The sequence below is a fragment of the Homalodisca vitripennis genome, chromosome 5 (assembly GCF_021130785.1).
Source record: "Homalodisca vitripennis isolate AUS2020 chromosome 5, UT_GWSS_2.1, whole genome shotgun sequence".
NCBI classification, from domain to species: domain Eukaryota; kingdom Metazoa; phylum Arthropoda; class Insecta; order Hemiptera; family Cicadellidae; genus Homalodisca; species Homalodisca vitripennis.
This window is the reverse complement of record NC_060211.1, coordinates 169156408-169171816: the sequence shown is the minus strand read 5'-3', so window position 1 is coordinate 169171816 and position 15409 is coordinate 169156408. Positions and strand designations below refer to the sequence as shown.

Below are 15409 nucleotides of genomic sequence, written 5' to 3'. Positions count from 1 at the left end.
ATACGGACTAATATTAAAAACTGGCAGTGTGTTGTTGAACACATTAAAGTCAAACTAAATAACCTTAAAATTGTATGTAAAAGAATAAAACATACACCGCAAAAGTCAGACGAAACACTAACACAATAGGATACGTGTAATATTTTTTCTAGTTGCAACACGTTTTGAGATCTGAAGAAGATACAATTATTGAAATGCATGTTTAAATATTTATATAATAATGTAACTGCGGCGTTGAATACAAAATGTTATAAACCTAAAAACTGAATTTTATTTTTTATTTCTTGTTATTTTAAGTTGGTAACCAAGAATTCTTTTGAACATTACTGTACCAATGTAGATAACTAATAAATATTTTTATAAGTAATTTAAAAATAAGTAATAAAAGTATCTAGTTTTATTTTGTATAATACTCATTTTAATAACTTTTCTCAAATAATAATTATATAAGAGTTCTGATGTGTCAGAATCGTAAGTGTTCTGCGAACAGAAACAATAACGGAAGCAAGGCTACTGAAGAGGTTATCATGGGAGCTGTTTACGTTATATGTTGCCCTTAAGCGGCAGGGTATCACTAATTGTTAATAAAACCGTCAGAAACATAATCAAATATCATATCTGTCTTGAAATAAATGTATAAAACTGTCTAAGTATCATAACGTAAGAATACTATAAAACGTTTTTGTTGTTATGTCCATGAATAGTTTAGTGGATTGTCTTTAAACAAATGATTGGTGTTTATAACCAACATTTTTGTTGCTATGCATATCAGACAACCATGGTATCAACTGTTTTCAGGTGCCTTATGAGGCATTCTGTTTTGTTTATTAGAACATGTAATAAAGGTCATATTATTTTATATTTGCAACTTTGCTCAATCTGCTTTATGTATAAGAAATAGATTTATAGCAATATATAGATCATGAAACAGTATTTGTTATTTTAAATTGTGGACATGATGTTAAAATATGTACTGTATATAATAAATTCAGTGTCCTTTTGAAAAGTGTACTCTTTTACCCTATTGAAGCCTAGGTTCTGCTGGCAATGATTTTATTGTACAGGAAATGTGATATTTAATGTCCAACATATCATTGCCTGGGACTTGGAAGGTTAACTTTCTGGACCTAATTAATCTATTTGGACGAAATCGGGTATTTTGGTATTATACAGAGACCACTCTGTCCTTATCTACGATTTTTTATTAGGCTGTAAGTAGATAAATAGTTATGTATGTATTATAAATAAAAAAAAATTAAAGTTAACATTTACGAGTGCTCATGTGATCCGAGCATTAGACGCCCCTGGCTGGTGGTGGCGCCACCCTATACTTCTAGCGTAAAAAGAACAACATCCTTCGAGATAGTACCCTAACTCTAACCCAGTTCACATGAGCGCTTGTAAAGGTTAACTTTAATTTTAGTACTACTAGTGACATATTTATGATAATCTTATCCAAACCTACTTATATCGCGTAATAATAAGTAGTAGCCAGGGACAGAGTAACCTCTGGATAATACCAAAGTACTCAAAATTGTATCTGTTGAAGAGTGATCCAAGTGAAGACCTTCTTCGTCATATCATGTGATTTTATATTACATTGAAATTCTGTGGTTCTTCCATTCAATGCAGTTTAATCTATCACTAGAAGTCCATATAGCCCCTAAAAATGACATAGTTGTCACTGTCTTGCGGCCTGTTGGCGGATCCAAAGAGTCATCTCACCTCCAAGGCTCTTTTACTGTGAAAAGGTACCTCTTATTTTGTGTTCTTCATCTAAGTGCCATTATGCATTTTTCCTTCTTTTGAAAAATGTCATACATTAAAAAACCTTTTAAGAACAATTTAATATGTTAAAACTTGGAATTTAAGTTTTAGACCTACTAGTAGTGTTTTATAAGTAATGAGATACATTTTCAAATAAAATTTCAATTTTATTTCCCTTACTCCTTTCATATTATTTTTGGTAGGCGTAATACTGTTCGACGAGCCAACTCCTGGGTTGTGGCCTAATAACTAGTAATGCAGATTAGAATAACAGATTACAGGCGCAGGAGATTAGAAAGCGTGGTGCGGTACAGTATTAGGAGTATATGGTAGATACACAACGTATTCAATCTATTATTGTCTCCAGTAGTCATATATTTCAAGGGTTGGTATAATTAACTTTTTGTATCAGCTTTCAACAATATAATTCATGTATTAAATGAAAATATATCATTAAATGTAGAAAATCCATGAACATTTAATAACAAAATGTTATACAATTAATGTTTTAAATTATAAAAATAAACAGTAATACAAGCCTAGATCATGTTAAAACATAATTTATATTTAGCAATGTAAATTTCTAAAACTAGTAAAGGATTAATAAAAGAATATTTATTGTTAGTTTCGATATTATGTGTTAAATGTTTACAATTAACCGTAACACTTATTTCAAGAATTGTAAATTTATGATAATGTTTATTATACATAAATTTATTAATAGCAAATAATTGAGCGTTTTTTATGCCAAGAGTATTTTTCAGGAGCGGTGACTTAACACCTTCAAAATAAAAGCATGCCGCTACGATACACGGCTGTGTACGCTCTGTCCCAGGGGTCGTCTCGTAGTGCGCAGACTGTATGGACCCTTAATGCTGCTACTACATTATAACGTCATTTGACATGCTTACTTACCAATAGGTTAAAATGTCAAAACTGAACCTGTTAATGAATTGGCAAAAAATAATTTTTATTTTAAAGCCCCAGGTATGATTTTTAGCAAATAAAACGGGTTAAATCATTTTTTTTATTTTTAAGGATCTGTTTCATCAAGCAATTTGTTTTATGGAAACAGCTATTTTTTACATTATTTTCAAAAGCAAGTATTCTTGTTTAACAACTAAAACTACACTAATCAACAACTTCCAGTTTATGTTGACAAATAATTTATTTTTGTTTAACTACCTTTATTATTTTTAATACTACACAGAATTTTGTAAAAGCATAATTTTTTCAGCCAAAGAACCATGCTGTGGAGAAATCCAAATTAACTTTGAATGTTATTTTGTAGCTTAGTAGTTTTGTTTTAAGTTATTTAACCAGTCAGCAATATATTGAAATTGGCATTTATCGGTAATACGTGTGATACCGAAGCTGGGGAAAGAAATGCTTGAATCATTTACGATCTAAATTGTTTATTTTATTGTTCTAATTTTGGATACAGTATCTCTGTACAACATATAAAACATGTAATTCTACAATATGAGGAATTTATCTGCGAGTGATCAATTATTTATTGTTATAAATGTACATATTACACATTTTACATAATGTTGAGCAATTGTATGACGGGTGTTCAACACAATTGTAACCATCACTGCTTTACAATCTTGTCATGTACAGAGATCATTCAGCTCCTTCAGTCTGGCTTGCAAGGAATATCCCATGTCCGGCTCACTCTTCAAAATAGTGGTCGCTTCTTCTAGAATTGAAGTCACTTCCGCCAGTAGTTCCTGTAAACATTTTTAAAATGTCATTCATATCAGTTATACGGAAAACCTTGAAGTCAGACATTCAATTTATTTACTGGAGTGAATATTTTAGAAATAATGAAATTAACTATACAGGTTGTGTCAAATGCTTGGAAACATCTTAATAGTTTTTACATTTTTGCAGATAAAATATTTGTAACAGTGTTATATATCAATTACTTTTCAATGCAGTAACCATCATACATCAACGAAGGTCATTCAATAATTAATTAAAGAGACGAACAGGTCTAGAGAAACAATTACTAAACAACAACATTTTTACTACTTTTCAACATAATCCTCTTCAACATTTATACACTTGTTCCAACGGACCACAAGCTTTTTTATACCAGCTGCAAAGAACTCTTTACCTTGACGTTTGAACCAATTTCCCAAACTTCTTGACGTCCTCATTATCCTGGAACCTCTTTCCACGCAATGCCTCCTTCAGTGGACCAAACAAGTGGAAATCACTTGGTGCTGAATTGGGTCTGTAAAGGGGATGAGGCAGTACTTCCCAGTCCATTTTGTTAATGGTTTCTCGGGTTAGTTGAGCAGTTTAAGTACGTGCATCATCTTGTTGGAGAATCACACCTCTCCTTTGAGATCCACAACGTTTCTCTCTCATGGCTGACTTCACTTCGTTCAAAAGCATATCTGAGTAGTATTGGCTGTTAATTGTACGCTGTGCTTCAAGGTAATCACAAAAACTAGACCTTCAACATCCCAAAACAGTCAACATGACTTTTCATGCTGATTCTTGGGTTTTGAATTTTTCCTGACAGGTGAGCTGGTGTGCTTCCACTCCGTGCTTTGCCTTTTTGATTCTGGCTTATAATAGTGAACCCAAGTTTCATCACATGTTAAAATTTTGTTGAGGAAGTGCTCACCTTCTCTTTCGTAACGTTCCTGTAGCTCTGTACACACTCTCAACTTTGTTTTCTTGTGTAGCTGTGTCAACTCCTTTGGGACCCATCTTGTACATGTTTTGTGGTACTTCAACTTGTTTTTGATAATGTTATGAACTGTACCCATACTCACATGAACTTTTTCAACTATCATTTCGACAGTGATGTGGCAGTCAGCACTAACTAAAGTGGAATTTTCAAGAGTTCTTGCTATAATTAAATGTATTTTTGAGGTTATAAAAACAACAATGTTAATCAATCAGCTGAGGGCTTATCCCAGTTATGCCAACTTAAAGTTATAAAAGTACCAAAATTACCCTACCAACAGTTTTCTCCCTACACCTGTTTGTCTCTTTAATTATTGAATGACTCTTGTATTGTGTGGACGGCCCTGGAGGGTATCATGGAAATCTTTAATGGAAGCCTAGGTCAATATGTATACCATTTTAAACGTCCTTATTATTAGAACATAATGCGACAAACCACACATCATAAGCTTTACTCATAAAATGGTGGCTGTTGAAATATGATCAGTACTGAACCTTTAAATGGCCAACATTTGGTATATGGTAAGTGTTTTAGGAATCATTCAGTCAGAAAATAGAGCATTTGGAGTACTGAATTTTGGTTATTAAAAAGAATATTTGGTTGTTTCCAGACATTTTACATACCCTGTACGGATGAAGCAGGTAAAAGGTAGCATTGACCCAGAGTGGAATCGACTGTCTACACTATCAACAACTGAATGTGAGGTGAAGAATACTATAAACATATGGTGGACCATATAAAGTGTCAATTGACTCTTGTTAGAGATTTAATATGCTAACTTTTGTTACTAATTATTATACAAATGCTCTCAATAACCACTATGCTAACCTTTGTTACTTATTAGTTGTCAATCGTTGGTTCGTAGGAGCAGGTCTATTGATTTGTATGCAGTGAGTTAAAAATATAGATACACTCTGTTTAGTTTATCCAAGATGGAGGGAAGGAACTCGGGATACCTTTCTAGCTAGGAAATAGAAGTGAACATTTTACTCAATATTACAACTTTACCAATTTTCCCAAAATGAGATTTTGTGGGAGGGGAAGAGAGTTCAAAGTTTTTAAATGTTAAGACCTATTAAGTGACACCTCATTTGAAAGGTCTTTATAAAAGAAGAAGCACAGTTGAAACTAGAGCTTCAACCCAGTACGAAATGGCAGCTCTTTGAAATTAATTAATTTAATGACACTTATCCAAATCAAAACCCTTATCACTTAATGGGTCTTTACTTTTAAAAATGTTTAGTGACCCCCCCCCCCCCAACATTCCATTTTGGGGAAATGGGCAAAGTTGTAACAGTGACTAAAAAATTCACTTCTATTTCCTAGAAAGGTGTCTCGAGTTGGAATTTGAATAAATTTATGATGCTTATTTAAACAGACCGATATAAAATAAAAATTAATACATAAGTAAGTTGTGTATTACCTTAAAAAGAAGGAAGATGCTATAGATAAATTCATTGAGTAAAAGAATTTTGTAATTAAACATTGTTTTTAAAGTTTGATGCAACATATTCATTACATATATTCAGAAAGTTTATTCAACAATCTTATTCCTGGTGTGAAGGAAAAGTTTAAACTATTTGGTGTAGATCTATAAACATTGTGAAATCTGGTATTATGACCATGATCATATTATCCTTCTTGGATTAGATCACTTTTAAACTCACAAAGTAGGACTGTTTTTGAAACATAAAATACTTGTAAGCGTTAATAACAATGGATTTTCAAAATATCATTACAAGATGCATTGAATTTGAATATTGAAATTATTTTTATTGTTTTTTTCTGTATTACAAAAAGTATATTTAAATTCTTTTTGTGCAGATAGAAACCACAACAATATAACCCCATAAAGTAAATGTGCATATATGAAGCCTTAATAGACCATTAGTAAAATGCTCTCTTGAAATTGTTGGCAATTCTTCTAAAAGCAAAAATTCCAAATGCAACTTCATTACTAATATAATCAATCTGACTTTTCCTTATCAAGGATTATATCAAGAAATACTACAACTATCTTCTTTCAGTATAGCATTGTCAATCATTCTTGTTGGTTTATTTTCGACTAAGGCGACTTTAATACCACTAATAATATATAATTGTTTTCATTTCTTTAATTACCAGTATCAGTTCTTAAAGTATTAAATACAGTACATGTATTCAGTATCATAAAAGCCTGAATATTTTTAGTTGAATTATATATATGTGTCACATAATGTTATATAATGTATCATCTGCTTTCTGAACTAATTTTTCTTCATCTATGATTAAATATAGATCATTTATGTATAATATGAAAAGTAGAGGACCAAGCATTGATCCCTGTGGACTCTACAATTAAACAAAATTGTCTGTGATAGCTTTTCACAAACCAAGTCCAATTTAGATCGGTAAGCAGATTGTTTGTAGTCAAAGAAGGATAGAGTTAACAGGCTGATTACTATAATTATTTTTGAGCTCTGTTTCTTATGTCTATATTCATGCTGTTTTAATTCAACGATTGATTCATTTTCCTTGAAACAAGACTTGATTTGACTCATCGTCTACAGCAATCCACATGTGTGTGCTTATTGCTATTTGCGCGATAAATGATTTTGTTTATATGAAATCTACAGGTGTAATTATTGAGGATAAAAAATAGGTATGAAAAGTACAGTTGGTGGAAGAAGGAATACCTCAAGGAATAGAAATTGTTCTGTACGACGATCAGATAATGGCTGCCAGATGATTCGACACAGGCAGCACTTCTCCTTGATATCTTGCCAAGTAGTTCACTGTACTTTATTACATTACTGGCAAGAAGCAGGTGTAGGCTTTCCCATTTCATTGGCACCCACAATTTTGCTATGTCTATTTACATGTTGTGGATTGTGTACAATAGTTTACAGAAAATAAAGAATTTCTATGAACTACAAAATTAAATTTAATGGATTAAAATTTTTTTAATACTATTTTAATTAATTACAAGGTGGTATTTGCACATTTCATTGTATTCCAATAAAAGAACTCAACTAGAATCAGTAGTTGGTTGAAAAAAGCTCAATTTGTTTGGTCTGATGCCTGCAGAGTATAATTTTAACTCTTATAGTTCATTTTTGAAACTTGCAAATATTCTTTAAAATATTACGAAAGCGACATACCTGTGCCTTTTCTTTTGTAATGAAATCCTTCTCGAACTCTGCTTTGACCTTGATGACTTTGATAGCTTGTAGATCGTACAGCAACGAGCCGCGGAATCTGGTCAGACCAGGGTCCAGTTTATCTGCTAGCTCCAGGAGTTCATTGCATAGCGTCTCAGCATGCTCCAGCTGACTCTCGGATAGCTCTGGGGAAGATCAATAATTTTAGAGGTTTAAAAAAATTTGTTTAGGTCTATACATTTCTGATGAATTGTACCTTTTTTGTTATAATTTAATTGAGTAATGATTTGTAGAGAAGTAATAATTCAAGGAATAAACTCTTGCTCAAGTGAACAACTAAAGGCTAAATGTGTGAGAAAACAAAGGGAGCCATGAGAATAAATATGCTTTATCTGAGGAAGTATAAAAATTATGCTAAACGCAGTTGTGTCTATAAACCGAATTCTAGAGACGTAATATAAAACAGCATGTGATCTGATAGAAGGTTGATCAGTTGGTGTCATGAACTTAAGAGATTATTTGTAACTTGTCATTGAGGTTATAGGTTGAATCTCTCAGAAGATCATTTTGTTCGTTTTTGATTATTACCGTACAATTCAATTTGTATTTAAAATTTATAATTTTTTAAACTAAAAGTAGGCTAGTTTCAGAACTGTTTAAAATTACTTCTTAAAAATTGTACTTTTCAGGATTGGAAATGATTACTCTGGCTTACTCCTAAAGAGATGATATGTAAAATACAATTTAATAATCATAATTTTTATTTTACTCATACTTACCAGAGAGCTTACTCCCGTAGAGTTGGATAAGAGCATATTTTGCTTGCACAATGTGAAAGTTTGTCGGGTGGAGTACTGAATCTTCTTTTAAATACTTATTTAAAAGTAATTCCAACGTCGGAATCGTCTTTTCAGTATTTTCAATCTCTCTTTTAATAGTGTCATTACCAAATGTCATCTGACGAGATTTAATTACATGGGAACATTTTTGACATTTCCAATCTGACATTTGATGAAGAGGCTTCTGACAACTGACATATCCTCTGCACTTTGAGCACAAGATGCAGCTGAAGTGAGTGCCGAACTCTGTGGGGTCAGCACATCGCAGACAGTCGCACTCGAAACATTTTGACGAGAGTAAGTGTTGTCTGCGCTCTTGAGTGCTCCACAGTGACTGAGTGTACGTTGCGCTGATAACTTCTCCTTTTTTTATATCAGTAGTTGCCATTACTACTATTGAGTAGTCATCTCCGACGAAAACATGTTTGGTGTTGGGTAGACAGTTGTGTGACATCATGGCTGCTTTACAGTACAACCCTCTTATTTTTATGTTCCCCATTTTCCTTCTGATCTCGAAAGCATTTGTGTCAAGAACAGCCGCGACCTTCAAGATGGTCTCTTCGTCGAATTGTTTCAATCCTAAAGCCTTATGCAAAAACCCTACTATGTTAACCCTGAATACTTTGTACAATGGAGTGTTTATTCGCTTGTCCAAGTTGGACGATAAAGATAGAACCTCGTTTAATTTTTGTGGCTCCAGAAGTAAGCATCTTAGGGGTAGAATTGTACAGTAAGCAGCCTCTTTTTGGGGTGGTTCTTGGTAAACAATGACTGATTTGTGTTTCTGTTTCGCCATGAGTTCACACTCTTTCTTGTGAGTCAGACTGTTCTCACACCGTGGAGCACATAGTGGCCAGTCACACTTCTTGCAGTGGTAGAAGCTCTTGGGGGTCTCCTCGTCTGGTGAGGTCCCCTTGAGCTGCCGATGACAGCCCAGGCACTGGGGGTAGCAGGAGATCTTGGGGCCGTACACCAGTGGGGTCTCTTTCAGCACGACTTCGCCAGCTGCTATGTTCCTGGTTGCCACCATATATCGCCCCAGCTTCTCGCTGGAGACCACCTGGAAGCAGGAACATTCCGACTTGTGGAGCTTCCAGTGCTGCTTCTGGTGCTCCTTGCTGCAGTAGTTGACGGCCTTGCAGACAGAGCAGCGCTGGCCAGCTGGCTTTCTGCACACTGCACACATACTCGCTGCACTCATCTCACTCTGTACTGGAACAATTTGTCATCATCAAAAATGTATCCTTTACTGTCATGCATATATGGAAGAATGTAGTGTTATTGATTATTAGGAAATAAGATACTTAACTATTCAATGATTTCACTAATCTCATATGATTCTATTGTAGGCTTGATTTATATTATCCTTAATTATTCATCCAAAAGTCATCACTAAAACAAAGCTCTTTGAATTCGTAGTGTTGGATGGTCAATTAAGGGAATGATGCCAATTATTGTAGAAACCTGAATCACTCATGAGTCGTTCAGAGTCTAATCCTGAATGACTTATTTTATTTTAAAGAACGTAATGGAGCTACAATATAACCTACATGACTGCAGCTAGTTGTGAGGGACTCCAATGGGATAGGAAGACGTATCATCAGATTCGGCGAGTAAAGAAATAACATATTGGCACGGCATTGGCGCGCACTTCAGTTTAAATCGTGTGCCGGCCAATCGGAGAGAAAACTCCGACTTTAAAAGAGAATATAATCATGGTCCATATGACTATATGAGGATTGTGTGGCAGATATTTTGCGCGGAAAAAGCTAGTTCTGTGCTGAGATTTGAAGATAAAGCTGTCACGGTAAGTGTTTTTTTTGAGTTGTAATCCATTTAAATCTTCTAGGAATTACCCAATTTTTTAGTAAGTAGCTCGAGATAGAAACTAAACCGCACAAAACTATATTTCAGCGCCCCTCGACCCAAAACACGCCACTTCCCCACTGCCTCTTATATTTTTATAATCCTTCCATAATGTTGCTTTTATCATACTATATATTGGTTAGTTTTATAGGTAGTAAATATTTGATACTTAACAAACACGCATCCAACTTCTTAACAACTGCGCACAGTTTTAGGGTACTAGTAATTATTATGAATGGAAAACCCGAGAGAGATTTTTGCGTACCGTATGCAATTACACAGTGGCTTATGTAGGTTTTAAGTTTAGGTGGCCACATGTTAACTTGATCTACATAATAAAGTGCACGAAGCTACTACATCTGTAACTACTAAGTAGCGATGGTTAATATGAACTAACGGTCATAGTTACCTTTCCTAATCTTAATATCAGTGACAGTTGGACGAAAGGCGTGTCGTATTTACCAGGCGAAGTAAGGACTAAGAAGCCGTCTCTAACACTTAACCTGGGGACCAACGGCTTAAAGGTGACTTCCGAATCACCACCAATGGCCGGGCAGGCGGGCTGCTTGCAAGGATCGCTCAGCGGTCACCCACCCAAGCAGCAGCCACGCTCGACATCGCTTGATTAGGTTATCTTGCGATAAGCACTGTACCAGATACACTACGCCATTGGCATATAATAGAATAATTAAATGTTAAAGTCACTAGTGTCCATAGTTTTAACCAGATACATAACGAGTGTTTCTCGTGCTATATCCGCTTCAGATCGTAGTTTCGTTCGGTCCTAGAGTTGGAAGGAAATTAATATTGCATATTTATCTCTCCGAAATCCTACACATTAATACATCAATCCTAAATCAATATTAAAAAAATTTCTATTTCTTAAAACTACAAATTATTAGTAATGCAGACACTTTCTGAAACCAGTTAGATTGATGATAGCATTGAGCGTTATTAACTCACGGTATGTTAATTGTAATGTGAAATCCATTTATATAGCGTATATTTTTTATATTTCTCAAATATTTCTTTTTTTATGGATTTGGCGCCTTCTCATAAACGGCGCCCCCGTATGTGGGAACGGGTTGTACGGGGCTAGAGCCGCCCCTGCTCGTTTTGATGAATTAAATTTAAAATACTGGGTACTTTTTATTATTGTTAGAATTCTTCAATGTAACTTGTTTAATACTTTTCTGCAACGTATTTATAAACATTGTTTCTTTCGTTAGCTACAAGACAGTGTGTAGCTATGTTTATAATGGCAACGGAATGATTAAATTAAAATTTGTGGATACTTTACGTCTTTAACTTAAAAGAAACACTTCCATAAATATTGTTGAAAAGTATGATTGCCGTAATGGTAAATTGCGTTTTGTTTGAAAAATTAGCCTAATCGTGGCTAATGTTCAAATATTAGCAAAGAAAGTAGTGGTACAAAGAATATTCTGAAAGCCTCAATATCCCATATTCGGCACAAAATGTTTGAGAACTTTCCTTGGATACGGGAAGAGGATATACTTTGTTGGAAGCATTCATAATTACCGATCAATATATTTTACTTATTCATCTGAATGCAAAAAGTTGTCTAGAATATATTATTGTTTAAAAATAAAACAATAATTTAAGAATAAGGGGTACATCCTTTTGAAACTTCATTACAAAAATAGTTGATTTTCGCTGGGAAACTGTATTTCTTATGTTCGTCAATGTTAGACATACAAATATATAAAAAAACTAGGCATTAAATATCTATAACGTATAATTAAACCTTTGCAGGAAATAAAAACAAACATTTACGAAAGTACTAAGCATAGAAATACAAATTGACTAAGAATTTGGAGTACAATGTAATACACATTTGTTTTGTAAATTGGTATTGCTATTCGGTTTTGACCTACTATAATAAACGAAAAATAGGTTAAACGAACTTTCACGAAACACTATCGTACCTTTTACTACAGAATGTTCAAAATACCCTTTTCGTGAAGGAAACAGGATTTCCGGACATTTGCCATCGTTCAGCGAAACAAAAAATCACTTAACGATGGTAAATGTCCGGAAAAATCCTGTTTCCTTCACAATCCTTTCATCGTCAAAAATAAACTTCAAACAAAGTATGCCCTTTTTCTCTAGTGTGATCAAAGAATTTGAAAAATATAGCCATCAAAAGCTATAAGATATCAAAATATATCAAAAGTCTGAAGGAAGAATTCGTGTTCTCAAAAGAAAATAAGAAACACACGGGACTTACATTCGGCTGGCACCTATTGGGGACAACAAAACACTAAACACAACTGGCACACAAGTGAATGAGGTGCCTTGTGCAGAGCGGAGGCCGACGGAAATACTCGACAGACAATCCTCGTATATTTAGATCTCCTGGCACGTGAGTAACGCGCACAGCTGACTGGCGGCGAGTTTACGCGCATTTGCAGATCACCGGAAGTTGCCAATTCTTATCAGGTGGAAATCTTTGGATTTGGTGATGCAATCGACTTTGGTTATGGAGAACATTTTTATGTTAAATTCATAGCCCTTTAATATGACTTCTCTTACTACAGAAAATGTCGGACAAATGTTTTGATCTCGTGAAATTACAGTAATGTAAAGTAGGACATTTTTAATCGTCAGCCGAAGAAAAAAAATGTGAAATTTTCACAGTACGCACATGAGTTAGAACTTCGTTTTATAAAATATTTGATTTCGTTGAGAAAAGTATATAAAAACCAACAATTTCTTAAATTATTATTTAATTAAAACATATAATTTCTTTAACATCACGTAGCTATTATAGGAAGGGTAGTTTAGCTCCAGTTCACATTTCTCTTACTGCAGTGTCTGAAATCCGACGCTGTCGCAGATTTGACTCCTGGAATCTGGAGTCATGTTCGCCTAAAGGAATCCAAAAAGGTAGATGACGCTCAAAATAAACTCTTTAAATGGTTTATACACCTAGACTACAAAAATAAAATATAGTGTAATCTAAGTGAAGAGGTATTCTCTTTGAACCACCAAACACACAAGTGAATGCACTATTGTTTTTGATATATCTCTAAGCACGGTGGAGCAACCGAGTTTTCTACTCATAACATTCGGGTTGATTCAATGTTCAACTGAACTCAACATTCAAAATTTCCGTGTCATAAAGAAAAAAACAGGTCACTCCCTCAAGCTGCAACTCATGTAGTGTTGTAACAATTTAATATTTTTATTTTAGTACGTTTTTATTTTGGTCTGATTACAAAATTACCTAAATGCCCTACTTTTAAACTGTAATTTCATGAGGAATGATAAAAATGTTTGTATTTTTTAGTACTAATAAAAGTTTTGTAATTTAACGTAACAAAATATTTTCCAGACCCAAATACGATTGCACTATCTTAATTTTCTTCACCATAGATCTATTTAACAGTGAATTTATATTTCATTTATACTATTTATTATTTACATCTAGTTTGTATTTGTGTTCATATGCAAGCAACAAATGTCATCTAGTAAATTCATGAAACAGGGGCCAAATTTGGCTCTCGTTACCAAAGTTCCAACTCTTGGTTTTGTACAGTGTTCAGTACGTCTACCGTGGTTCTTGTTTTACTGTTGTTCTTGAGGGTCGGATCACAAATTCTTGATATAGCTATCCGATATTATGAACTCATTTAGATCAATGTATTTATATAGAAAAGATTTAGAGCTCTACGTACATATGACGGACTTTAACCCGTAATGTTAAATGTCTGTAACATTTTCTCATATTTTTGTAGTTGACTTAGAAGTTAGCCCCCTTCAAAAATGGAATTATAGAAACGGGGAAATTGAATTTTGCAAATACTTTGTATAGGTACTACTTATAAGTACAATTTTAAAGGAAGAAACAAATCGAAAGAAAAGGCGTCCATGTGATTTCCATAATTAAAAAAACAACTAAAACGTATCTTTACTTTTACTTGTTTCCTAACACGAACTTTACTTTCTAAATAAACTAAGCTGGATGGTGTTTTCGGCACCGAATAAACGTCTGATAACGCGAGCTATGCGGATACAATGTCCTGTAGTTAGAGTGAAGCGTTTGTAGTTTCAACATTCTCCTACAGATGTCAGCGTAAGCGACAATCACCATTGTCTGCCACATAAGCCGCCTTGTTATATACACGGTTTATTTCGATAGCTTGCAAGAGATCTAGCGCTCTACCGTGTAACAAAAGAATTATAGTAAAACTGTACTAACGTATTCATTGACCCACGGTTTGTAATAAAAACCTAAACTGTGATTCAAAACAATTTTTGGATTTTTTTTATAAAGAGTTCATTACAGCAAATATGAGAGCAAAATTTCATAAACTAGTTTTGTACAGCTGAGATTGTGACTAACCACCCAAATATTTATATCAGAACAATTAGAGAATAATAATTAATGCTATTATCTTCCATAGTTAATATGGCTATTCCATATTAATATGTAGAATATCTAATGTATATTAATGTATTTCTCAAGCACATCGTACAATATCCATAAATTTTGAAAGTAAAACGTAAAATAATTTGAATTAGAATGTTAGTTTGTACACTAATTTTTGTTGCGTTTTTATCACATTAATATGAAGTTATGAGTAGCACAAGTGCTTAAAAAATTGCCTTAAAATTTTCCCAAAAGTAACCAAACCTGTATAGCAATATTTTCACAAAGATGTCTAAGAAACAACTTTGGTGTTTATACTAAACAACCCATTTAAAAAATGTCAACGTATGACAAAATATATGTATGGGAGGCAATATATTTATGTAATAAATAACAAAATAGAGAATTGCTAACTTTTACATTAATTTTGCCATATTACTTGAATTACAAGCGGAAAGCCATAGTTTATCGATGTATAAGATACTGGATAGTTAACAAAATTGTATTTCTGCCTATAACTACACAGCTTTTCTTCAGTGGCTTGCCAATTAATTAATTAATAAGCCATTTTCGGTAGCTACAGTAGTTGGTACACGAGGCTGCAGTAGCTGTGGCTTTTTATTTTACAGACAGCCTACCATTTATGTAATATTTCAGCAACATATCAAATCAATAATAAAGTAAAGTAAAGTAA

General features: G+C 33.6%; 1 protein-coding gene across 3 annotated transcripts; it reads right to left on the bottom strand.

Annotated features, from left to right (window-relative positions):
- Window positions 1-3165: 3165 nt before the first annotated feature.
- LOC124363128 (SET domain-containing protein SmydA-8) lies at window positions 3166-12684 on the bottom strand. 3 transcript variants are annotated; one of them, XM_046818265.1, is made up of 4 exons: window positions 12571-12684; window positions 8394-9660; window positions 7615-7799; window positions 3166-3500 (listed from the first exon to the last, which is right to left on the bottom strand). In XM_046818265.1, exons 2-4 carry the CDS (start codon window positions 9652-9654, stop codon window positions 3381-3383), a joined length of 1566 nt encoding a protein of 521 aa, XP_046674221.1. In that variant the 5' UTR covers window positions 9655-9660; window positions 12571-12684; the 3' UTR covers window positions 3166-3380. The 3 variants fall into 3 exon arrangements, with proteins under 3 accessions (XP_046674221.1, XP_046674220.1, XP_046674222.1); XM_046818264.1 differs by having other exon boundaries at window positions 8394-9665; window positions 12571-12658; XM_046818266.1 differs by lacking the exon at window positions 12571-12684 and adding an exon at window positions 10729-10770 and having other exon boundaries at window positions 8394-9665.
- Between the last annotated feature and the right edge of the window lie 2725 nt (window positions 12685-15409).